We start from the raw sequence: 23,367 nt of genomic DNA, 5'->3' as shown, positions 1-23,367 counted from the left end.
GCCTACACTAACCATAGATACAGCAGGGATGGTCTGAGTAGCCTCAAGGGTCCCGTTGGACAGGTCAGTATGAGCCTCATACTCCGTTCTAAACTACATTCATACAGTCAGCAGACATGAAAACAGTCCATGGAGAGCATTGTTTTATTATGGAAAATCATTCATCATGACAACCGTTCTCAAATCTGTACAATCAATAAATAAACAAAGTGAGGGTGCGGCAGCGTTCAGTGTTAGTGTTCAACACGTCTCTGGACGGGGCGGAAAAAGCATTCAAAACCTGGCTCCAGGATCCAGTCCAGGGGAGCTCCCGTCCCGGGACCCCCCAGGAGAGAGTCCGCCTGGGGTCCAGATCCTTCTCTGGATCCCCCTCCCATGCGGCTCTGCTCTGACTGGTGCACTCCCCTCTCCGCAGGCCCCTCCCCCTCTCCTCAGGCCCCTCCCCCTCTCCTCAGGCCCCTCCCCCCCCCCCTTAGGAGATCTTGCAGTTGCTGCGGGTGCAGCTCTGGGGGGGGCTCTGGGGGGGCCGGACGGCCTTGTTCCTCTTCAGGCTGTTGCCCTTGGAGCCGGCGGGGCCGCTGGCCAGCGAGTACGAGCGTCCGTGCATCATGACGGCGTTCATCCCGTTGGCCATGGAGAACGACTTCAGGTGGGACTTGATGGCCACCGGCAGCGGCAGCTTGTCGATGAGGTGGACCGGAGTGCAGGAGACGATGGCCCGGCAGCACAGGTCCTGCAGAGTGAAGACTGGGACACAACGGACCGGTCAACACTTGAGACCTTAGACCGGCTTAACACTGGAGACCAAAGACCGGCTTAACACTGGAGACCAAAGACCTCCTTAACACTGGAGAACAAAGACGGCCTTAACACTGGAGACCTAAGACCGGCTTAACACTGGAGACCAAAGACGGGCTTAACACTGGAGACCTAAGACCGGCTTAACACTGAAGACCAAAGACCGGCTTAACACTGGAGACCTAAGACCGGCTTAACACTGGAGACCTAAGACCGGTCAACACTGGAGACCTAAAGGACCGGCCTGAGGTCTAGGTCTCAAGGTCTAGTGGTCTAGGTCTAAAGGCCTACATCCTAGGTCCAGGTACTAGGTCTAGAGAACTAGGTCCTAGGTTCTAGGTCCTAGGTGGGCTCACCTCGGTTGGGCCTCCAGAACTTCTCCATGCCGTGCCTCATGAGGACGATCCGGGACAGCTCGGTGAATGACTCGATGACGTTGAAGTTGCACAGAGGGCTGACCTCGAAGAAGGTCATGCCGTTCTTCTCGGCGTAGGCGCGGGCCTGCTCTGTGGGCACCTGCCGCTTGAAGGCCAGGTGGAGCCGGTTCCCCACAAGGATCCGGGGGACCCCTGGTGCATGCTGGGAGGAAAGACGCTAGGTTACACCTGGTGCATTCTGGGAGGAGATACGCTAGGTTACACCTGGTGCATGCTGGGAGAAAAGACGCTAGGTGCTCCTCCTCCTCTTCCTCACCCTCCTCACCACCTCCTCTTCCTCACCCTCCTCACCACCACCTCTTCCTCACCCTCCTCACCACCACCTCTTCCTCACCCTCCTCACCACCACCTCTTCCTCACCCTCCTCACCACCACCTCTTCCTCACCCTCCTCACCACCACCTCTTCCTCACCCTCCTCACCACCACCTCTTCCTCGCCCCCTCTTCCTCACCCTCCTCCTCACCTCGTCTATTTCTGTGATCCACCGGTCAATTCCGTCAAATGACCATCGATTTGTGATGTCATAAACCAGCAGGATCCCCTGCAAGGAAAACACAAAGAGACCAACCATAAATACACACACAGATACACACAGATACACACACACACACACACACACACACACACATATATAGTATATATGTATGTGTGCATATGTATATATTACACACAAATATATATATATATATATATATATATATATACATATACATACACACACACACAGTTTTATGCTAGAAATATATTAGTGATACATATATATTAGTGAAACATAATGTATTAGTATGTTGTACAACATGTGTGTGTATGTTTATATATGAACCTCACCTGAGCCCCGCGGGAGTACGACCGGAAGATGGTGCAGAATCGTCCCTGTCCCGAGGTGTCCCTGGGGGGGGAACATGACCGTCTGTTAACCATAACCCTAACCTTACCCATAACCCTAACCTTAACCCTAACCATAACCCCTGTTGACGAGGAGCTGGGGAGAGGAACATGACAGGAGAGGTTCACCGCACTGTTTGCCCTGGGGAGGTCAGGGTCATAGGTCATAACCAGTCTGTTATAGGGCGATAACCAGCCTGTTATTGCGTGATAACCAGCCTGTTATAGGGCGATAACCAGCCTGTTATAGCGTGATAACCAGCCTGTTATAGGGCGATAACCAGCCTGTTATAGGGTAATAACCAGCCTGCTATAGCGTAATAACCAGCCTGTTATAGCGTAATAACCAGCCTGTTATAGCGTAATAACCAGCCTGTTATAGGGTATTAACTTCAGGATTGTAGATCTTACCAGAGTTCTAGTTTGACCCTTCTGCCATCCAGGAGGATGGTGGTGGTCTTGTAGTCGATGCCTGCAACAGAGAAAGAGAAACACCAGAGGGGTCTTCACTCTTCTCACACTGCAGCAGATATCAGCATTTCATGTTGGAGGGGGTGTGTGTGTGTAAAATATATAAAATATTTAGTCTTCCTTAAGAAACCAGGTAGAGAAACAAAAAAAGTGTGTGTGAGTGTACCGCTGCTGTATGCGTAGGGAGACTCCGCGGACCCGTCCTGGAGGCTGTCGAGGATCTCCCCCTTGCCCACGTCGCTGTCACCGACCAGAAGGAACTTCAGAAGGTAGTCGTAGCTCTTCACCGGGCTACCCTGGCTGCCCATCGCCTCCCCGGCCGATCGGGAACCGTTTGAAGAGCCCTTTGTCCCGGGATGTCCCGACTCGGCGGACTCTGGGTAGGTCTTGTCGTGTGTAGGTTCCAGTTCCACTCGCTGAGTTCGGACCCGGTCCAGTGGAGAGAGGCGGACTGAAGCCGTGTGGGTCACTGTGTTTACGAACTGGGGCTTATCAAACCTATGAGCGCACTACAGTGTGTAGTCCCACCGACACCCGGACTAAAACCGAGCTCACCGCCTCTGTAGACCCGGACCAGGGACACTGCGCCTGGCGTTCATGATCAAAACAACACGCTGAGCGGCTCTGGGGCTGCTGGATGAACAACAAGCTAGCTAGCATAGCACAGGTAGCACACCTAGCCTAGCCGAGGCTACGTGTGGGTTTAAACTAGTAAATAACACCCAGTGGAGGTACTGCGGTAACCGACAGCTCTAAATTAATATCCCGATAGAATATTAATCTTAACAGTTTTATTCTGATGAGCCACTGAGTGATTCGGATCCTAGCGAGCTAACAGTTAGCACTAGGAGGCTAGCTGCTGGTCCAGCGGGTCTGGTAACGACAAAGAGCCGGGGCACCAGGGTCTCCACCGGGTATCCGCGGGCTGGAGGTCCACCGAATAGAGGAAGAAATGCTCTCCGCGGTCAGTCACAAAGGTCTTTATGAGAGGACTCGATCCTTCAAACCCAAACCTGTCCATCTTGCTCCATCCTGGGGACTGCTCTAACAACCCGCTGCTAACGGGTCCTCCTCAGAGCTCCTGGCCCCGCCCCCAGGGGAATCCTAGCCCACCTGGTCTTATGATAGGCCACCTATTCCAAAGGTCCCGCCCACCCATTGCTGCGATAGGATGTTCTGGAACTCGGTCAACAGTTCTGTCCACAGGGTGTCCAGATGGTAATGGTAACAAAGGTGATTGCATTGTGAATAAATACAATGGAGATAGGTCTATTATATATTTATATAGAATACTGATTAACATAAGTAAACAGCCTACTAACATTACAACTATACAAATGATTGAACGTAACCATGACATTACTATAGCCAAAAACTTCATACAATACTATAGAACTATAAATATACAATTATGACTATATGAATGTGAAAGTGTAGGCAAAGTATTGCCAGAGCAGGGATCTTTACAATCAACAAAGCCGATTTAGAATTCAACAGCCTTCTGACTGTATCTAACACATGTTGCAGCATTCTGACTGTGTTAGCTTGTAGCCGGCTGTATCTAACATATGAGGCAGCATTATGACTGTGTGTTAGCTTGTAGCCGGCTGTATCCAACGTATGAGGCAGCATTATGACTGTGTGTTAGCTTGTAGCCGGCTGTATCTAAGTGTTGCCCGTTATTCTGGTAGCATCACATCACCCTCATTCATTGGGAGGTAAGGACTGGTTTGAGTAGAGGTTCTCTCCACACACTACCACAGGGTTGAGCTGTTAGTTAATAATATTAGTTTTTAATAGTAGAAAAACACATGATCAGACACATTGTATTCAAAGAGAACGTTGGCACCAGTTCACCTCCAGCTCTACATCGACCAATCACAGAGAGACATGGTCCTCAGCTAAACAGGCTTCAGACATATCTAATGTTACGGAATGTTCCCCAGCCAATCAGACAAAATGGGTCGGGACCTAATGTTACTTCCACAGATCAACACAAACAAAAATCGTCAATGAGAAACAAAAACAATCAAAACAGATTCACCTGAAACAAAACAATCAAGTCCTAGGATAAATAAACGGACGCCCCACCCCTCATTGGTTCATTAGTGCAGGGTTAAAACAACTTAACTACAACTACAACTAAGACTAGAACTACAGCACAATCCAGGGTGAGACATCATAACAACATAGAACCAGCATCATGTTCACACCTGGTCAACAGCCACACCTGTCCCCATGGCAACTCCTCAAGAGCCTCGAAACTCTCTCCCTCATCAACTGGCCACTGCGTGCACTAACACACGCGAGCGCACAAACACGCACACTTTTAGTGTTTTGGGGCTCAGTCCCTCTTGGTGTTCTTGTGTTTGGGGGGTCAGTCTGTCTTGGTGGTCTTGCGTTTCCAGGGGAACACCAGCTCCCCCACGAAGAGCTTCCTGAGCAGGGCGCCCCAGGAGTCCGGCGGGTAGCAGCTGTAGGTGGGGGTCCGGTAGGTCTGGACCACCGAACCGAACCCCAGAGCGTTCATCTACAGAAGACAGCACACAGGGAGTGTGCGTGCGTGAGAGCGTGCGTTAGTGAATGAGAGCGTGTGTTTGTGCGAGTGTGTACTTGATGTGTGTGTGAGAATGTGTGTTACCTCCATAAGCAGATGTAAGGCTGTCCCAGGCTCATCAGACAGAACTCGAAACTTCACCCCCTCTGCAAACAAACACAATTTACACTCACAAACACATATTACATACACACACAAAATGCATACACACACACACACACACACACACAGACACACACTGAACAGCACTTACCAGCCAGGCGGTACGGTGTGAAGACGCGGAGGCCGAGGGCGAACACGGGGAAGGAGTTGATGAGGTCCACGCTGAGGTGCAGCACGCCCTGCAGGGCCACCACCATCAGACGCAGCTGGGGCACAAAACAAACGCACCTCCGTCACCATCACACGCTGTCTGCTCCGAAGAGTCCCGCATGGCCGGATGAACCACACACATACACTGCGGTTACCATGGTGAAGACCAGGTAGTAGAGGGCTGTGGTGGGCAGCAGGAACAACAAGATGGTGAAGAGGAGGGTCCCGATGAAGAGCTGGAAGACAGACGCAGTGAGTCCACACACACACACAAACACACACCTGGTCAGGTGGATCCGTTACCTGTTCCTAGTAAGTCCATGGAGGTGAGGTAGTTACCTGGTCAGGAGGGTTAGTTACCTGGTCAGGTGGGTTAGTTACCTGGTCAGGTGAGGTAGTTACCTAGTCAGGTGAGGTAATTACCTGGTCCAGGTCGTAGCAGCACGAGTCGACTCTCTGCCGCAGAACGTTCCACTTCCTGCCTCTGAAGAGTCTCCAGAGAGAACAGAGACCGTAGAGCTTCATACAGTAGAGCCTGGGGAGAGAGAGAGAGAGAGAGAGAGAGAGAGAGAGAGAGAGAGAGAGAGAGAGATTATTATTATGGAATGGGAGAGAGAAGGAGGAGGAGAGGAGGTGGAGGAGTGGAGGTGGTGTACCTGGCTCCGTAGACGTAGAAGCAGTAGATGTGGAAGGTGAGGAGGGCCAGCATGTCCGACAGCAGAGAGAGGGCGAAGGTCAGGCCTAGGGCCGCGGACAGACCTCCATACCACAGGATCACCTCCAGGAAGGGAGCCAGCAGCCGCAGGTAGCCTGGGCACACACTGCTGGTGAGGGGGACGAGTGCGCGCGCGTGCGTAACCGTGTGTGTGTGTGTGTGTGTGTGTGTGTGTGTGTGTGTGTGTGTGTGTGTGTGTGTGTGTGTGTGTGTGTGTGTGTGTGTGTGTGTGTGTGTGTGTGTGTGTGTGTGTGTGTGTGTGTGTGTGTGTGTGTGTGTGTGTGTGTGTGTGTGTGTGTGTGTGTGTGTGTGTGTGTGTGTGTGTGTGTGTGTGTGTGTGCTCACTGATCCAGAGGTGGATGTGGTAGAGGAAGAAGCGCCCCAGCACCTGGTCCAGGGCTCGGTTCATCTTCAGTCCGGCCGGAGCTCCCATCAGCCACTGGAGCAGCTCCTCCAGCTCCTTGGAGACACGCTACACACACACACAGTTACAAAAACACAGTTACAGTTACACACACACACAGTTACACACACACACAAACACACACACGCACAAACAAACACACAGACAAATACACATACATCCACTCACACACACACACACACACACACACAGTTCCCTCCCACTGGGAGAGCTTACGTCTGCGGCGGGCATCAGGGCGCTGGCCAGGCGGGCCAGCCGCTGCTCTCGGTAGAGCCAGGAGATGAAGAGCAGCCCCAGGAAGACGTCCAGCAGCACGGACACCAGCACGTTGGCCTTCCTGAGGGGGCACAGCCGGTAGCTTAGCACAGCGCTAACAACACTGACAGCATGGCTGGGCCTGGGAGTGTGTGAGTGGGTGTGTGTGTTACCTCATGAAGTGTGTGTGTGTGCGTGTGTGTGTGTGTGTGTGTGTGTGTGTGTGTGTGTGTGTGTGTGTGTGTGTGTGTGTGCGTGCGTGCGTGTGTGTGTGTGTGTGTTACCTCATGAAGTCTGTGTGGCTGGTGGCTCTGTCTAAGGAGGCCACGGTCTTCATGTGGGCGGTCCTGTGGCTCAGCTGAACGCAGGAGGACAGCTTACTGGACAGGAAGCGCAGAGGAGGGAGGTTCAGCAGCCTGAGGAAGAGGAGCAGGAGGAGGAGGAGGAGGAGGCGGAGGAGCAGGAAGAGGAGGAGGAGGATATTAAAGTTTTTATTTGCAAATATGTCGACTCGACCATGTGTCGACACGGAAACGGCTTTATGTAGGTCTGTCTGAAAGTGTCACTTATATGCATGCATGTCCTGGGTGCTTGCGCGTGTGCATACATGTATGTGTGTGCGTGTGCGTGTGTGAGACTGTGTACCGTGTGCCAGTGACCCAGCCCCAGGCGCCCAGCACCCAGGCCAGCAGCAGGCAGAGCGGGGTGGAGGCCAGCTTCATCAGCTCCACCAGGATGCTGGCCTCGCGGCCCTCCGACTGCCAGTGGCTCATCTTCAGCGGCCCGTCGTCGTACTTATCCTTCAGGAAGAGCGGCTCGCTGCGGCCCACCGTCCAGAACATCTGGAGCACACCCCGGGACACTTCGGTCACTTCGAGGGCACTTAGAGGGCACTTAAAGGACACTTCGAGGGCACTGAGGACACTTAGAGGGCACTTAGAGGACACTTAGAGGGCACACCAGGACACTTAGGGGACATCACTTAGCTTAGAGGACACTTAGAGGACAGTATAGAGCCTCTTAAACCCAGGTGTGCTCACCTGTCTGAGTTCTGAGGTTTCCTCCGAGTCGGGCGGGGCTGGGCTCTCCAGAGGGTGGAGCTGGGACACCATCACCTTCCTCTGGTCGTAGTGGACGAAGATGACTCTGTCCTTCTCCTCCACCTCCTCTTCCTCCTCCTTCTCTGTACCATCACCCTCCGCCTGCTCCTCCTTCTTCTCCACCTTCTTCTTCTCCTCCTCCACCTCCTCCACCTCCTCCTCCTCCTCCTCTTTCTCTGTACCATCACCCTCCGCCAGATCCTCCTTCTTCTTCTTCTTCTTCTTCTTCTCCTTCTTCTTCTCCTCCTCCTTCTCCACCTTCTTCTCCTTCTGTGTCTGTTCATCTCCTCCATCTGCTCCAAGTGAGGAACACAGCAGCACACATCTAACCAACAAAAACTTTCCTCCGAAAGCTACCTAATCACCAGAAACATGAGGAGGCGAGACTCTGGGACAAGCCTCACTAAAGGACAGATTATACTTCAAAATAGTTGAATCCCCCCCCTCCCCCCACCATGGGGGCAGCTAGCCCCCCCCACCCACCCCCCCCCCTCACCTAGGGCCAGCGGGAGCAGCTGGCAGCTGAAGCCGGTCTTGCCCACCTCCCGGCTGACCTGCAGCCAGCGGCCCTGGGGGAAGATGGTGCGGAGGTCCCTCAGGAAGGAGTCCAGACCCTCCTGCTTCTCACTGGGCATGCTCCACGAGCCCAGCACCTCCACCGGCACCTGGCTCTGGGCCTGGACCTGCACGCACGAGCACAGCCAGGCACACACACACACACACACACACACACACACACACACACACGACACACTGAATATCTCTGCAGGACATTCACCCCTTTCACCCTAACTGACCTAGCAGAGGTAATAACAGGTTCCAACTGACCTGAGGTTCTAAGAGGTTCTAACTGACATGTTGGAGGTTCCAAGAGGTCCTAACGTACCTTCTGGAGGTACTGTTTCACGGTGCTGGGGATGAAGGGGTAGTGGATGACGGCCAGCACCACGGCCGTGTCGCGGCCGGGCAGCCAGCGGCCCACCAGCAGCCCGCTGGCCGCGCGGTTGCAGCACTGCGGGAAGAAGACCTTCAGCACCATGACGACCACCGCGGGACGCCGCTGCTCAGACGATGATCCGCTGGGAACACAACCGGGAGAGAGTCCGTTATTCTCAACGCAGACAGCAGCAGTGACGCTGACCTCATTTCCACCGGTAGCGATCGAACAGTCTCCGCGCTGTCGCTATGGTAACATAGCCCGCGGCGGGGTCACAGCGCCCAGTGAACCGAACGGGGGCTGAAACGGCGACCTTACGTTAAGAGTAACACACACACACTACGTGTGTACGATGATGAACTACTGACGCGTCCAACATCTGGATCCCTGACCGACGATGCATTCACATCATAAACCTTTAATCCTGACCCGGGACCCGGGTCATTAAATAGTTACCTGACTCGATGCCCGGGTTACGATGTGAGGCAGCTAGATCATGGGCGGAGACCAGCGACTAGACAAAAGTCATATATTTGTATTATAATATCGAATAATAATCTGCGTTATAAAATATAACGAATTGAAAGAGAGGGGACGGAGGTCGCCATCTTGGTTGTTGATAGTCCGTTATAAAATCCCTCCGGTGGGAAGCAAAACAAACAAAACATGGTTCCGCCTGACAGGGCCTAATACTGTACAAATACAGACACTTATCTTGTCTATTAATCCACCGATATATATATCCTGATGTATCGATAAACACATGAATGGATTATATAGATACAGATCAAAGCTAGATCAACTTACAGTCAAACGTCCGAATGTCCGTCCGCTCCTGGGGGTTTGGTGAGGAGGGCCTACGGGAGAGAGGGAGTCGGTTATTATGGAGTCAGAGTGAAGGCTCACTGAGAAGGGATGTACTTTTATTATTCATACTGATAAAATGGTGAACGAGAAAATACTGGCGAGTTAAACAACTACAATTAATGAAAGCGCTTAGAGTACAGAACTACAGTTCCCACTTCCCAGCGGTCGCTCAGTAGCGGCTATCCGCTCGCATGTGTCTCTGGTGTTGATCGTTACTTTATCATTCATTCATTAAGCTTCATTAAGGTTCAGCACGACCCACTACAGTCTCCATGGAGGACAGGGCGGCTTTACTGAGTACATTTCAAGCCTCGTTTTTTGCAATGACTCGTTTGTCTCCTCTTCACTGGGAGGTAAGGTCGGTGATACTGATGACACATCACACAACTCTTCTACGGTACTTTACATCGGATTGTTTTAAATCTATTTTCCATCTCACAGAGGCTTCGAGGAGAGCTGGAAAAAGACAAGTCCCCTGAACTGATAGCAGCGATTTTGAAAAAGGTAACAAAACTTCCTTCTACTGGCTAACTTTACTCAAGATAATATCATACAGTTAGTGATGGAATAGTAATGTTGTGATAACGTACAGTAACGTGAAGTCTTCCTCCTGAAGACCAGTCTGAGTCCTCTGGCTCAGAAACACCCGCCGTCCGCCAAGTACCGGAGATCTTTCCTCACGGAGCTCATCACGATGGTGGGTCTGAAGTTTGGTTCGTTCTGAACATTAGGATCCAGAGCTCACACGTTGTAACGGAGATAACCGCACCTCTGTATCTCAGTTTACAGAGACACACTATCTGATGGCAGTTGGTTATCTAAAATACCGTGTGTGTGTGTGTGTGTGTGTGTGTGTGTGTGTGTGTGTGTGTGTGTTTGTACAGCTGGAACAAATGTGTCTGGAACCGCTAGATGAGCTGTATGAGGGTCTGGCCGGGGTCCTCAGCGATCAGAAGAGTGAAGACTGCTACAAGACCTACCTACTGGTATGAATACTAGTACCACTACTATCAACATACTACTACGTAACTAAAATACCTACCTACTGGTAGGACTACTGCAGTACTATCATAATACTAATACAAGACCTACCTACTGGTATGAGTACTAGTACAGTACTATAATAATACTACTACAATACCAACCTCATGGTAGGACTACTGCAGTACGATCATAATACTACTATTATGCCGCTTTTCCACTGCATGGTACCAGCTCGACTCGACTCGACTCGACTCAGCTCGCCTTTTTTGCGTTTCCACCGCGATCTAGTACCTCAAGTGGCTGCTTTTTCTAGTACCGCCTCGCTCTAGGTTCCAAGCGGCTGAGCCGATGCTAAAAGGTGACGTCGGCAGACGGCCGGCCACTGATTGGCCAGAGAGTGTGACGAAGTCACGAGAGCGACATGGCAACCATGCTGGTAACGATAGAACAGCCATAGTAGCGCCGCAGCCAACATATTCCACTTCTTCAACATGCCAGCTAATAATACGAACACGAATACCATCGCATCGATGTTCTCCATTGTTGTTATGTGGGTTCTGTCCATGTGTGGGTTACGTAGGTGTTGTTTGCGTCGCGTACAAAAATACGTCACGGCCCTTTCGCGCAGACGACCCCGCCCACGTCCCGGAGGTACTATTTGCGGTGGAAAAGCACCCGCGCTGCTACCGTGTCGAGTCGTGTCGAGTCGTGTCGTGTCGAGTCGAGCTACATGTGCGGTGGAAAAGCGGCATAAGACCTACCTACTGGTATGAATACTAATACTACAGTACTATCATAATACTACTACAAGACCTACCTACTGGTATGAAAACAAGTACTACAGTACTATCATAATACTACCAGTACTACCCTCTGGTAGGACTACTGCAGTACTATCATAATACTACCAGTACTACCCTCTGGCAGGACTACTGCAGTACTATCATAATACTACCAGTACTACCCACTGGTAGGACTACTGCAGTACTATCATAATACTACCAGTACTACCCACTGGTAGGACTACTGCAGTACTATCATAATACTACTACCAGTACTACCCTCTGGTAGGACTACTGCAGTACTATCATAATACTCCTACCAGTACCCCCCTCTGGTAGGACTGCAGTACTATCATAATACTCGTACCAGTACCCCCCTCTGGTAGGACTGCAGTACTATCATAATACTCCTACCAGTACCCCCCTCTGGTAGGACTGCAGTACTATCATAATGCTCCTACCAGTACCCCCCTCTGGTAGGACTGCAGTGCCACCACGGGGACCAGGGTGTGAGGATGCGTTGTGTTGCAGCCTGGCGGGGGGGCGGTGACTCTGACGGAGAGCGTGGCGCTGGTCTCCCAGGGAACCACGGGCCTGGTCACCTGGGAGGCCGGGCTGCACCTGGCCGAGTGGGCCGGGGAGCACCTGGAGGCCTTCAGCGGCAGGTACGCTCACACACCTTTACACAGGTACACTCACACACCTTTACACAGGTACGCTCACACACCTTTACACAGGCACGCTCACACACCTTTACACAGGCACGCTCACACACACCTTTACACGGGTACACTCACACACCTTTACACAGGTACACTCACACACCGTTATACAGGTACCAGACCTTCATACAGGTACCATGTGACAAACCTTTACACAGGTACCATGTGACAAACCTTTACACAGGTACCATGTGACACACCGGTTAATCAGGTACCAGGTATGCTGAGACACCTTTATACAGGCACCCTGGGACAACCCGGTTACACACAGGTACCACACTAACCTCTCTTCTAGCTGACGGTGTGTCTCTCTTTAGGGTGGTGCTGGGCTGACGGTGTGTCTCTCTTTAGGGTGGTGCTGGGCTGACGGTGTGTCTCTCTTTAGGGTGGTGCTGGAGCTGGGCTGCGGGGTGGGGCTGACGGGGCTGGTGGTGTGCCGCGGCTGCAGCCCCTCCCGCTACGTGTTCAGTGACTTCCACCCCAGCGTCCTGCGGAGACTCCGGGCCAACCTGGAGCTCAACGGCCTGGGGGAGGGGCCTGCTGGTGGCGCCGACGGTGGAGGCGTGGTCAGGGTGGAGGAGCTGGACTGGGAGTCGGTCAGCGAGGAGCGACTCCGAGAGATCGGAGCCGACACCGTCATCGCTTCAGGTACGTTCTACTCCTGAATCCGGTCCTCAGTCATGGTGACTGAACGAAGCCCACAGGGCTGTTGGAGGTCACAATTTCTTTGGTGAAAGGACATTTTTATTTACATTGTTCCTGTCCTGTGACATCACGTCTACACCAAGTACCTGATCTATGGTGTCTCTCCTACTGCTCTCCCTGTGTTGTTTCAGACGTGGTCTTCTCCACTGTGTTGTGTTTCAGCTGTGGTCTTCTCCACTGTGCTGTGTGTTTCAGACGTGGTCTACTCCACTGTGCTGTGTGTTTCAGACGTGGTCTACGACCCGGACCTCCTCCCCGGTCTGGTGAGGCTGCTCTCCCTGGTCCTCAGCTGTTCCTCCCCTGAGGCTCCACAGGTCTTCATCTGCTCACCGATCCGAAACCCAGACACATACAACAGCTTCAAGAGGCAGCTAGGTAACGCCTTCCACCCGTCCTATTGGTCCACTGCCCTCCTGCTGCTAAATGTGTTTTTCGTAGGCGGAATCCGGGAAAATCGTGAATATTAATTAGGGGATAGCCGCAAATGATCCAATCACGTTGGTTTAAATCCCAGATCCAATCCAAAAAGGCTGAGATCCATCACGTGACCGCAGGGAAGATAACTTAACTTGTCACGTATATTCAACTAACCTTAGTTAAACGCATTTCTCTGATAGGGTTACGGTTAGGGTTAGGGGTCCGTGTGTGAGTTTGACTGACAGGCTGCCTGTGCAATCCTAGCGCTTGAGGCGGGACGTTGTCCGGATTGTCGCCTCCTGCTGGCCCTAAGCGGCCATGTTGTTTGTTTGTTTGTTTGTTGGTTGGTTCAGAGGCGGCGGGGGTCGGTCATGAGGTCATCCGTGGAGCGGGAAGGCAGGTGTTGTCCTACCACAGAGCGTCCGCCATCGAGATGATGCAGCTGACGTTACACACACAATAAAGCTTTATTTACTCACAACACACGTGTCAAAGCTCATTTCCATGTGCCGGTATAAAAATATTATCTACAAGTGTACAAATATCTGACCCTTGACTAAACATAATTATATCCATAGCATCATGCTAAGGCAGCAGCATGTTATTAGCATGCTAACGTAGCATCATGTTGAACTCGTGCTAACAGAACCGTTAGGACCCTCAGATCTCCACCTTTTTGCAGAGTCCTTTCTTAGCTAGCATTGCTACGCTAACCTAACAGCATCTCTGGTGTCAATCCAATTGTCTTTAACTCCCATCACGGTGGTAGTCATGGTGACGGTGTCATCATGGTGATGAGCGGCAGGACGGTCTGGGTCCAGTTGTCATCCCATCGCTTCCCCCTGTTGGTCTGGAGGCTCCTCCTGAAGTCCTCCAGTCGGCCCCCGGCCCGCGGGAACCCTGACAGCAGGGCCTGGAGCCCCGCGCCGATCAGACTCATATTAGCATGTAGCACCGTTAGCCTGACTGCATGCAGACGGTCACACTGTAGCATCGTGCAGCAACATTAGCATGGTCTGACCTGTAGCTGAGATGCTAGCTCCTGGGAGTCCCTGAAGACCAGACCGTTCTCCTCGTGTTTCACCAGCTCTGACAAACTACACACACAGTCACACTGTTAGTATTCCCACAGTCACCATCGGTTAAACCAGTTTATCCAGTATAAAACCTGTGTTTACCCATTTAACCAGTATCTAACTAGTTTTTGCCAGTAAATAACTAGTGTAACCAGTATATGACCAGTGTTACCAGTTGTAGTGGATGGCGCAGACTGGCAGGCAGCAGCCGAACATGTCGACCACCTTCATGGGGAGGTCCAGGCCGCTGGAGGAGCGATGGAGACACACGCCCAGGTCTGCAGAACCTGGAGGCACCAGAGAACCTTTAACTTAGACCTGGAGGACATAGAACACCTACCACATAGAAGCTCACTACAGAACCACCGGGAACGTAGAGCAGAACCTCACTATGGAACCTGAGGACACCCGCCTCTATAGCGTTACCTAGCAACGTGGGGCGGTCCTCAGCCTCTACAGCGTGACCTGAAGCTACACAATTTTGAATTTGGTAGATATGATTTCCTGTATTCTGGTGCATTTTGGGGATGGCCACTACCTAAAAAATCATCCAGAATCATAACCTATGTACGGTATGTTAATTGAACCAACAGACATTCATTTCATGTTTTCCATGCTCAAACAGCCACATGAATGGTCAGTATTTTTATCAGTGCAAAGGGCTCACATACATCATCATTCAATGAAGTCAAAAAACTGAAAAACAGTGGCCCAACATTAAGTGCAACAACTCAATGAACTCAAACCCAACAAGCAGTTGTAGTAGTTGTAGTGGCGACTTAAGTGGATATCTTTAATGACTGATATCGCTTCTAAGCAAACTAGACGCATGGGTTTGCCTTCGAATTCTATGAATTCCTCTCATCTTTCTTGACCGAGTTTTCTGTAACTCGATCAATTATTATTATTCTTTTTTTATTTTTTATTATTATTATGTGCGGGCCTGACTGAGTGAGGATGCGGGCCGCACTGAGTGAGGATGTGGGCCGCATGCGTCCCGCGGGCCGCCAGTTGCCCATCCCTGCTCTACAGCGTTACCTAGCAACGCGGGGTAGTCCTCAGCCTCTATAGTGTTACCTAGCAACGTGGGCTAGCCCTCAGCCTCTACAGCGTTACCTAGCAACGTGGGGTAGTCCTCAGCCTCTTTAGTGTTACCTAGCAACGTGGGGTAGTCCTCAGCCTCCAGCCACGGTGTGCAGATCTGCACGTGTTCCAGATGGAGGCCGTCGATCAACTTCCTGTAATACTCCTTCTGAGGTCCTTTACCTGCACACACACACACACACACACACACACACACACACACACACACACACACACACACACACACACACACACACACACACACACACACACACACACACACACACACACACACACACACACACTTTAGGGCAGCAGCCTTGTGAGTCAGGATTCCACATGACCACTATGATTGACGGGCACATGATGGAGCTGGGATGACCTCACCTGTGATGACACACACCAGGGCTGGCAGGCCACGGCCCTCTCTGACGCAACACTCGTACTCTGGAGACAGTAAACAACCGGTCACACACTGTGTGTGTGTGTGTGTGTGTGTGTGTGTGTGTGTGTGTGTGTGTGTGTGTGTGTGTGTGTGTGTGTGTGTGTGTGTGTGTGTGTGTGTGTGTGTGTGTGTGTGTACACCTTCCAGAGCTTTCAGAAGAACCGAGAAGTCCTCATCCTCTGTGGAGAGAGGAGGTAGAGTTTAGACAGACAGACAGACAGGAAGATAGAGCCACAGACAGACAGCGGTCTGTGGTGCTCTGCTGACCGGTCCAGCTGGTGCTGCTGATGAGCAGGGCGGGTCTGTGGGGCCTCCAGGTCACGCTCTGGTCCACCGGGTCCCTGAGGGTGAAGGCCGTCGGCTCCCCGGCCCCGCCTGCCTCCTCGCCCCTGGAACCAATAGGAACCCACCTCACAGTCTGACCGACCAATAGGAACCCACCTCAGTCTGACCGACCAATAGGAACCCACCTCTCAGTCTGACCGACCAATAGGAACCCACCTCACAGTCTGACCGACCAATAGGAACCCACCTCAGTCTGACCGACCAATAGGAACCCACCTCTCAGTCTGACCGACCAATAGGAACGGTGAACTCTTGAAAGCCTAGCAGCTATAAAAAGCTATGAAAACTATAAAAACTACCAATGACTATTAATGCAGGCTATGTGGAAAATGCGCCGACTTTGGCTCAGCCTGGCTCAGGCCTCTTCCGCTAGCTAAGATGGCTGCCGTTGAGTACGAAAAATGAGTACGAAAAGTGAGTACGAAAGTGCCGTTGAGTACACCATCCGGGTCCTTTCAGTACACCCATTTTCGCCCGATCTGAATCGGAACGCCCTACGTAGTCCAACTTAGCCTAGTAAGTACGGATAGTATGGATATTGGAACACGGCAATGGTCCTGAAGGGGGGGGGGGTCTGGCTCTCACCTGGTCCTGAAGGGGGGGAGGGTCTGGGCCAGGCGGAGGAACAGCTGGTGCCGGAGCTCCAGAGGCGTCTCCTTGAAGATGGCGGGCGGCCGGTCGTACAGCGTGGTGGCCCTGGGGGGGGGGGGGGGTCAGGGGTCAGCTACCTGTCCTGTTGCTCGTTGACGTTGCACATTACTGTCCGTGTGAGCACTGCCAACAGGCGGCGTGGGGTGACCTTTGACCCTACCTGATGCCCCAGTTCTCCCGCAGGTCCTCCTTCATGGCCTCGCTGACACACAGGTGGTGGGCGGCCAGCGGCCCGACCGCACGCTCGTACCTGAGGGGCACATCACCATGACAACCCACACATCCAATCAGAAACACACCGGGCCGTGGTGTCGTCAGGACAATGGTAGGACTATGGTAGTACTACGGTAGTATCATGGTAGTACTGTGGTAGCACTGTGGTAGTACTACGGTAGTACTATGGTAGTACTACGGTAGGATTACGGTAGTACCATGGTAGTACTATGGTAGTACCATGGTAGGACTACGGTGGGACTACGGTAGTACTACGGTAGGACTATGGTAGGACTACGGTAGGACTATGGTAGCATTGGAGTCATGGAGCGTACCACTGTGCCAGCCGGACCAGGGGGTGTGTGTGTGGGTGTGCGAGGGCCAGGATGGTGAAGCCGTAGTTGTGCCAGTCGACCACCAGCCGGGAGCCCCTCAGGAGACACAGCAGCCAGCACACCGCCATGCTGGGGAGGCCTGGGGGGTTCTGGAGGAGATATGAGAGGAGATATGAGAGCTGCAGTAGCATGTGAGAGGAGATATGAGACCTGCAGTAGGATGTGAGAGGAGATATGAGACCTGCAGTAGGATGTGAGAGGAGATATGAGACCTGCAGTAGGATGTGAGAGGATATATGAGACCTGAAGTAGGATGTGAGAGGAGATATGAGACATACAGTAGGATGTGAGAGGAGACGTGAGGCCTACAGTAGGATGTGAGAGAAGATATGAGGGGAGGTATGAGAGCTGCAGTAGGATGTGAGAGGAGGTGAGACCTGCAATAGGATGTGAGAGGAGATATGAGACCTGCAGTAGGATGTGCGAGGAGATATGAGACCTGCAGTAGGATGTGAGGAGATATGAGACCTGCAGTAGGATGTGAGGAGATATGAGACCTGCAGTAGGATGTGAGGAGATATGAGAGGAGATATGAGACCTGCAGTAGGATGTGCGAGGGCCTTCTGGTCTCCATCAAGGTGACCAGGATCTGGACGCTCTGGGCGATGACCTTGGTGACGTAGGAGACGACGCGCGGCCCCACTGAGACGAACACATCCATAATGACGTTTAGCTTATAACGACATCCTTCAGTCCTGTAATCGGTGCCCAGAGACGTCCCCATCACCTACCCTGAACGCCTTTCACGTCGGCCATCGCTGTTATCGTGATTTTCTCCTCGTTCAGAACCTCATTGTGTGGTTTAGTGCCTTGAATGGAAAAACATTTGACATTTACATTTGGTGCATTCAGAAGACGCTTTACCCAAAGCGACTAACAGCGGTCATGCCCAGATTCACAGCGACGGCGGTGTCAACCATTCAAGGCGACAGCTCGTCGGCCAGCTCGTAAGGAGCATTCAGGGTGAGGTGTCTTGCTCAAGGACACCTCGACACTCATCTAGTAGGAGCCGGGGATCTAACTAGCAACCCTCCGGTTTCAAGGCAACCCGCTCTGCCCCCTGAGCTAAGCTGACCCTTGCAGTTGTCACTGACCCAGAAAGCCGACCAGGTCCACCTGGTACCCGTGCCGGCTGAGAGACAGCGCGTGGTACTGCATCCGAGGACTGCGTCCGATGTCCCCGACCACCACCACGCACACCCGGCGCTCCGCCGGACCGGCGCCCCTCCACCGCAGATACCCGCAGAACACCAACCCACACACGGCCAGGGCGCTCAGGGGGACGAGGTGGCATGTTGAAGAACCAGAAGTTAAGTAAAACACTGATAAGCACGCAGCAATTAGAGAGGAAACTACGACTAGTGACGTGGAGAGAACCGGTGCCGCCATTGTTGTTGATCCATGTGACGTGTCTGAGTGAAGTGGGCGGTCCTCAATTAAAGGGACAGTACGGGTTTAAAGAGCCTGGGAAAAACCAAGACTAACCGCCTGCTCCCCGCCCCACCGCCCCAGAGAGGCTCCCCGGCCACTGGTGCTGTGGTTGGCGGGTCCCTGTCTGTACTTCAGGACCGGAGCCATCTCTGTCCAACATTATTCACACCTTTCTTTGTGTACCTTATTTCCTATTTGATTTCAAGTAGTTTAATCATAAAATATAATTTATTTCCCCCTTCTGGTTTAATGTCACAAAAGAAAAAAATGTTTTGTTATTGTTATTCATCCAAGCCCGCATCGAGCCCACGTGACTGCTCCCACCGGATGGGCCGAATCTCGACTTTCTGGAGTCGAAAGCTCGACCGCTGAACACCGCAACATAGAGCCGCCGCCTGGGCACATAGGGCAGGGAGAGAAGCTCCGAGACATGCCTGGAGAGAAGCCCCGAGCCATGCCGGGGCTCGTCGCCGTGCTGGTCGTCCTTGTGGCGGCCAGCGCCGCTCAGGAGGACGTCACGGACCACATCCTCAACAGCCTGTCGCGAGCCGCAGCTTTCCTGGAGAGCGAGCACGAGAACATCAACCTGGACGGGGTGGTGGGGTACCTCATACTGCAGGGTGAGTAGGTTAGTTAGTTGGGTTAGGTTACCTCATACTGCAGGGTGGGTGGGTTAGTTGGTGGGGTTAGGTTACCTCATACTGCAGGGTGAGTAGGTTAGGTAAGGTATATAAAGAACTGCACCTCAGTATACTACTTGATATAGAGCTGTGTATAAAGTACTGTACTATAGTAGTAGTATATACTATAGTACAGCAGTTTAGTAGTAATACCGTATACTATAGTACAGCAGTATAGCAGTAGTATATAAAGTACAGTAGTACAGTCGTCCTGTACACTAAAATACAGTAGTATGGTGTATACTATAGTACAGTGGTACTCGTCCTGTATACTATAGTACAGTAGTATGGTAGTACTGTATACTATAGTACAGTAGTATAGCAGTAGTATATATAGTACAGTAGTACAGTCGTGCTGTACACTGTAGTACAGTAGTACAGCAGTAGTATGTACTATAGTACAGTCCTGTGTGCCCCCTGGTCCCCAGCCGAGCTGAAGGAGGCCGTGCGGACGTGGCCCCACTCCGACCCCCTGAGCTGGGCCCAGCGGACCTCCACCGTGGCCCTGCTGCGGAGGCTGGACCAGAGCCTGGCCAAGGCTACGCTCGCCCTGCAGAGACACGACCCCAAGTACTACAGAGGTAGGCCTACACACTCCTACTACAGAGGTAGGCCTACACATCCCCTACTACAGAGGTAGGCCTACACACCCCCTACTACAGAGGTAGGCCTACACATCCCCTACTACAGAGGTAGGCCTACACACCCCCTACTACAGAGGTAGGACTACACACCTCCTACTACAGAGGTAGGCCTACACACCTTCTACTACAGAGGTTGGAGTACACACCCCTACTACCGAGGTAGTCCTACACACCCCTACTACAGAGGTAGGCCTACACACCCCCTAACTACAGAGGTAGGAGTACACACCCCTACTACAGAGGTAGGCCTACACACCTCCTACTACAGAGGTAGGACTACACACCTCCTACTACAGAGGTAGGCCTACACACCCCTAACTACAGAGGTAGGCCTACACACCCCCTAACTACAGAGGTAGGAGTACACTGGTGGGGGGGGGCACCAATATTAGTATTCAACAAGGCTTTTCACTTTGTGTTATACACCTGAACAGTCTCTCTTTCTCTCTCTCTCACCTTTTTGTCTCTCTCCCCGTCTGTCCCCCTGTCTCTCTCTCTCTCTCCCCCCCCCAGAGTTCGAGCCCCTACTGGACTGGCGGTTCTGGAAGGTCCCCCAGGCCTGGGGCTCCACGGACCCCAGCCTGCGCTACGCGTCCAGCCAGCCCAGCGAGTGCTACGATGAGCAGCTGAGCGACTCCTGCATGACGCTCCTCTTGGGCACCTGGTACGGCTCAGAGGACCAGACCCCCCCTGTAGCCCCCCCAGGACCAGACCTGCCCCTGTAGCCCGCCCAGGACCAGACCCTACCCCGTAGCCCCCCCAGGACCAGAGACCCTGCCCTGTAGTCCCCCCAGGACTCCCCACTAAATGACTACATAGAAATATTTATCTTGCTTCTGGATATTTCTCAGTAAAACAGCTTTGGTAGGCGGAAGCTAATTGGTCCACTTGTATTTCCCATGATGCACCTGGACAGGAAACAGAAGGGGACTCCGTGCATCGTGACCGAGTCGTGCAGAGACACCATGACCATGTTCGACTGCCCGCTCTACTCTCTCTCTCACCAGCTGCTCTACTTCCTCATCGCTTCCATGGTAACTAACACACTGATACACACACACAAACACACACTGAATACATACTACAACGATGCTCTATAAAGTCCTAGATGACATTGTTCTCCTCCTGGTTCTCCTCCCTCTCAGAAGGGCTGCAGCAGCCTGCTGAAGGGAGACGTCCGGGAGTCCAGAGCCAACCTGACGGAGGCAGACTACCAGAAGATCTTCTGCTCCAACATGATGAGCAGCAACCAGGAGGCCCTGAAGACCGGCCTGAACGCACACACCCAGGACATCTTCATCGAGAACAGTCGGTACCTCCTCGTCCACTCAGTGGCTCGACGCCTCCACGCCTCCCTCTGACGGCCCTCTCTCTCCTCCTCCCCCTTCTCCTCCTCCCTTTCTCTCCCTCCTCATCCCCTCTCCCCCCCTCCTACCTCCTCCACCCCTCTCCTCCCTCCTCCCATCCCTCCCTCCTCCACCCCTCTCTCCTCCTCCCCTCTCCTCCCTCCTCCTCGCTCTCTCCTCCTCCCTCCTCTCTCCTCCTCCACCTCTCTCCTCCCTCCTCCACCCCTCTCTCCTCCCTCCTTCCTCCTCCTCCACCCCTCTCCTCCCTCCTCCTCCACCCCTCCCTCCTCCTCCTCCCCTCTCCTCCTCCCTCTCCCTCCTCAGTCCTGCTGTGTGGTCTGGCCGGCTTCTCCGACTTCTACAAACCGGACTGGCTGCAGCACATCCTCAGACTGCAGGACCCGACGTCCGGTTGCTTCGGGAGGGATGGTGAGGAGACGGCTGACCGACAAGACACCTTAACTTACCCTGAACTAACCATACACCTAAACTAACCCTGAACCAACCATACACCTAAAGTTTCCTAAACTAACCCTCTCTAACCCAACACCTAAACTAGCCATCTCTAACCAAACACTTCACACCTGTGATGTCTGATGCATGATGGGAAGTGTAGTTGACCAGGTGCTGTGTTCCAGAGCGGGCGATGTCCCAGATCATGGGGGAGGAGCTTCTGGAGCAGCTGCGCCCCCCGCCCCCGCCCCCCAGGAGGGTGAAGCGGAGGGAGAAGACCCTGAGAGGTGAGGCCAATAGGATCACAGAGTTCAGGCTGGGAGGTAGGTCCCAGCGGCTCTGAACCAATAGGATCACAGAGTTCAGACTGAGAGGTAGGTCCCAGCGGCTCTGAACCAATAGGATCACAGAGTTCAGGCTGAGAGGTAGGTCCCAGCGGCTCTGAACCAATAGGACCACAGAGTTCAGACTGAGAGGTGACGCTCTGAACCAATAGGACCACAGAGTTCAGACTGAGAGGTGACGCTCTGAACCAATAGGATCACAGAGTTCAGGCTGAGAGGTGGGTCCCGGAGGCTCTGAACCAATAGGGTCACAGGCTTCAGGCTGAGAGGTGGGTCCCGGAGGCTCTGAACCAATAGGGTCACAGGCTTCAGGCTGAGAGGTGGGTCCCGGAGGCTCTGAACCAATAGGATCACAGAGTTCAGGCTGAGAGGTGGGTCCCGGAGGCTCTGAACCAATAGGACCACTGATTCATCAGGGTCATCGAGAACATTGGAGATGTACGAGTTGTTGAGGGCGCTAGGAAGCACTGGTACTACCCAGTGTAACCAATCAGAACAGTGTTCTCCTCAGCCTCTTGTGTAAACCAATCAGAACAGAGTGTTCCCCTCAGCCTCTCTTTGAGGCCCGTCCTACTCCATGTGATCAGGGTGTCTGACCATATGTCATGTGACCTGCAGACGGGTGCTCCAGTCATGTGACCGGGGTGGCGGTGAGTGCGCTGGGCGGCTACCTCAACTACCAGCTGACGGAGCAGGACATCACCAAGAGACCGCTGGCCCCGCCCTCCTCATAATGGCCCCGCCCCCCTCCTGACGGACCCGCCCCCTCCTGATGGCCCCGCCCACCTCCTGATGGACCCCCTCTCCTGATGGCCCGCCCACCACCTGATTAGCCAGCCCCGCCCACCTCCTGATGGCCCGCCCACCTCCTGATTAGCCAGCCCCGCCCACC

The 23,367-nt window shown here is 52.9% G+C and overlaps 5 protein-coding genes across 8 annotated transcripts; 2 read left to right on the top strand and 3 right to left on the bottom strand.

The window, feature by feature from the left end:
• Nucleotides 1-103: 103 nt before the first annotated feature.
• rab40c (RAB40c, member RAS oncogene family) lies at nt 104-3,679 on the bottom strand. Its single transcript, XM_056610834.1, has 6 exons — nt 2,759-3,679; nt 2,533-2,593; nt 2,065-2,125; nt 1,700-1,777; nt 1,155-1,377; nt 104-747 (listed from the first exon to the last, which is right to left on the bottom strand). Exons 1-6 carry the CDS (start codon nt 2,898-2,900, stop codon nt 473-475), a joined length of 840 nt encoding a protein of 279 aa, XP_056466809.1. The 5' UTR covers nt 2,901-3,679; the 3' UTR covers nt 104-472.
• Nucleotides 3,680-3,867: 188 nt separating this feature from the next.
• pigq (phosphatidylinositol glycan anchor biosynthesis, class Q) lies at nt 3,868-9,520 on the bottom strand. Its single transcript, XM_056611336.1, has 14 exons — nt 9,349-9,520; nt 8,842-9,034; nt 8,435-8,638; nt 7,896-8,081; nt 7,501-7,697; nt 7,140-7,271; nt 6,817-6,937; nt 6,522-6,648; nt 6,118-6,271; nt 5,885-5,996; nt 5,617-5,697; nt 5,403-5,517; nt 5,234-5,295; nt 3,868-5,122 (listed from the first exon to the last, which is right to left on the bottom strand). The coding sequence occupies exons 2-14, from the start codon at nt 8,992-8,994 to the stop codon at nt 4,970-4,972; spliced, it is 1,797 nt and encodes a 598-aa protein (XP_056467311.1). The 5' UTR covers nt 8,995-9,034; nt 9,349-9,520; the 3' UTR covers nt 3,868-4,969.
• A 138-nt stretch (nt 9,521-9,658) lies between these two features.
• Nucleotides 9,659-14,134, top strand: eef2kmt (eukaryotic elongation factor 2 lysine methyltransferase). 2 transcript variants are annotated; one of them, XM_056610735.1, is made up of 8 exons: nt 9,666-10,112; nt 10,201-10,263; nt 10,376-10,456; nt 10,644-10,745; nt 12,057-12,190; nt 12,633-12,895; nt 13,181-13,327; nt 13,723-14,134. In XM_056610735.1, exons 1-8 carry the CDS (start codon nt 10,032-10,034, stop codon nt 13,830-13,832), a joined length of 981 nt encoding a protein of 326 aa, XP_056466710.1. In that variant the 5' UTR covers nt 9,666-10,031; the 3' UTR covers nt 13,833-14,134. The 2 variants fall into 2 exon arrangements, with proteins under 2 accessions (XP_056466718.1, XP_056466710.1); XM_056610743.1 differs by lacking the exon at nt 10,376-10,456 and having other exon boundaries at nt 9,659-10,112.
• alg1 (ALG1 chitobiosyldiphosphodolichol beta-mannosyltransferase) lies at nt 13,573-18,993 on the bottom strand. 3 transcript variants are annotated; one of them, XM_056610274.1, is made up of 13 exons: nt 18,672-18,993; nt 18,309-18,386; nt 18,116-18,219; nt 17,518-17,666; nt 17,130-17,219; nt 16,904-17,014; nt 16,241-16,362; nt 16,114-16,152; nt 15,916-15,975; nt 15,601-15,711; nt 14,618-14,732; nt 14,391-14,466; nt 13,573-14,282 (listed from the first exon to the last, which is right to left on the bottom strand). In XM_056610274.1, exons 1-13 carry the CDS (start codon nt 18,964-18,966, stop codon nt 14,139-14,141), a joined length of 1,494 nt encoding a protein of 497 aa, XP_056466249.1. In that variant the 5' UTR covers nt 18,967-18,993; the 3' UTR covers nt 13,573-14,138. The 3 variants fall into 3 exon arrangements, with proteins under 3 accessions (XP_056466249.1, XP_056466264.1, XP_056466257.1); XM_056610289.1 differs by lacking the exons at nt 18,116-18,219; nt 18,309-18,386; nt 18,672-18,993 and adding an exon at nt 17,986-17,999; XM_056610282.1 differs by lacking the exons at nt 18,116-18,219; nt 18,309-18,386; nt 18,672-18,993 and adding an exon at nt 17,728-17,734.
• A 166-nt stretch (nt 18,994-19,159) lies between these two features.
• Nucleotides 19,160-23,244, top strand: c2h16orf89 (chromosome 2 C16orf89 homolog). The gene is made up of 8 exons (XM_056610616.1): nt 19,160-19,628; nt 20,117-20,269; nt 20,846-20,996; nt 21,249-21,366; nt 21,478-21,640; nt 22,003-22,107; nt 22,317-22,418; nt 23,094-23,244. The coding sequence occupies exons 1-8, from the start codon at nt 19,439-19,441 to the stop codon at nt 23,207-23,209; spliced, it is 1,098 nt and encodes a 365-aa protein (XP_056466591.1). The 5' UTR covers nt 19,160-19,438; the 3' UTR covers nt 23,210-23,244.
• The last annotated feature ends 123 nt before the right edge of the window (nt 23,245-23,367 follow it).

Source organism: Gadus chalcogrammus, chromosome 2 (genome assembly GCF_026213295.1).
Source record: "Gadus chalcogrammus isolate NIFS_2021 chromosome 2, NIFS_Gcha_1.0, whole genome shotgun sequence".
NCBI classification, from domain to species: Eukaryota; Metazoa; Chordata; class Actinopteri; order Gadiformes; family Gadidae; genus Gadus; species Gadus chalcogrammus.
This window is presented reverse-complemented; position numbering and strand designations above follow the sequence as displayed.

What these genes read in the sequence shown, in the direction of transcription:
- pigq (XM_056611336.1), bottom strand. Translation starts at nt 8,994, where the DNA reads ATGGTGCTGAAGGTCTTCTTCCCGCAGTGCTGCAACCGCGCGGCCAGC. An exon ending in CCCTGATGCCCGCCGCAGAC is followed by an intron (nt 6,649 to 6,816) that starts GTAAGCTCTCCC and finishes GTGTGTGTGTAG; the next exon opens with CGTGTCTCCAAGGAGCTGGA. An exon ending in CCACATCCACCTCTGGATCA is followed by an intron (nt 6,272 to 6,521) that starts GTGAGCACACAC and finishes GTGTGTGCCCAG; the next exon opens with GCTACCTGCGGCTGCTGGCT.
- eef2kmt (XM_056610735.1), top strand. Translation starts at nt 10,032, where the DNA reads ATGGAGGACAGGGCGGCTTTACTGAGTACATTTCAAGCCTCGTTTTTT. An exon ending in TAGCAGCGATTTTGAAAAAG is followed by an intron (nt 10,264 to 10,375) that starts GTAACAAAACTT and finishes TTCCTCCTGAAG; the next exon opens with ACCAGTCTGAGTCCTCTGGC. An exon ending in CTGGAGGCCTTCAGCGGCAG is followed by an intron (nt 12,191 to 12,632) that starts GTACGCTCACAC and finishes GTCTCTCTTTAG; the next exon opens with GGTGGTGCTGGAGCTGGGCT.
- c2h16orf89 (XM_056610616.1), top strand. Translation starts at nt 19,439, where the DNA reads ATGCCTGGAGAGAAGCCCCGAGCCATGCCGGGGCTCGTCGCCGTGCTG. An exon ending in CGACCCCAAGTACTACAGAG is followed by an intron (nt 20,270 to 20,845) that starts GTAGGCCTACAC and finishes TCCCCCCCCCAG; the next exon opens with AGTTCGAGCCCCTACTGGAC. An exon ending in GAGGGAGAAGACCCTGAGAG is followed by an intron (nt 22,419 to 23,093) that starts GTGAGGCCAATA and finishes TGTGACCTGCAG; the next exon opens with ACGGGTGCTCCAGTCATGTG.
- rab40c (XM_056610834.1), bottom strand. Translation starts at nt 2,900, where the DNA reads ATGGGCAGCCAGGGTAGCCCGGTGAAGAGCTACGACTACCTTCTGAAG. An exon ending in CGTACTCCCGCGGGGCTCAG is followed by an intron (nt 1,778 to 2,064) that starts GTGAGGTTCATA and finishes TTTTCCTTGCAG; the next exon opens with GGGATCCTGCTGGTTTATGA. An exon ending in GTTCTGGAGGCCCAACCGAG is followed by an intron (nt 748 to 1,154) that starts GTGAGCCCACCT and finishes GTTGTGTCCCAG; the next exon opens with TCTTCACTCTGCAGGACCTG.
- alg1 (XM_056610274.1), bottom strand. Translation starts at nt 18,966, where the DNA reads ATGGCGGCACCGGTTCTCTCCACGTCACTAGTCGTAGTTTCCTCTCTA. An exon ending in TCTTCTGAAAGCTCTGGAAG is followed by an intron (nt 15,976 to 16,113) that starts GTGTACACACAC and finishes TACTGTCTCCAG; the next exon opens with AGTACGAGTGTTGCGTCAGA. An exon ending in GGACTACCCCACGTTGCTAG is followed by an intron (nt 14,733 to 15,600) that starts GTAACACTAAAG and finishes TGGTGCCTCCAG; the next exon opens with GTTCTGCAGACCTGGGCGTG.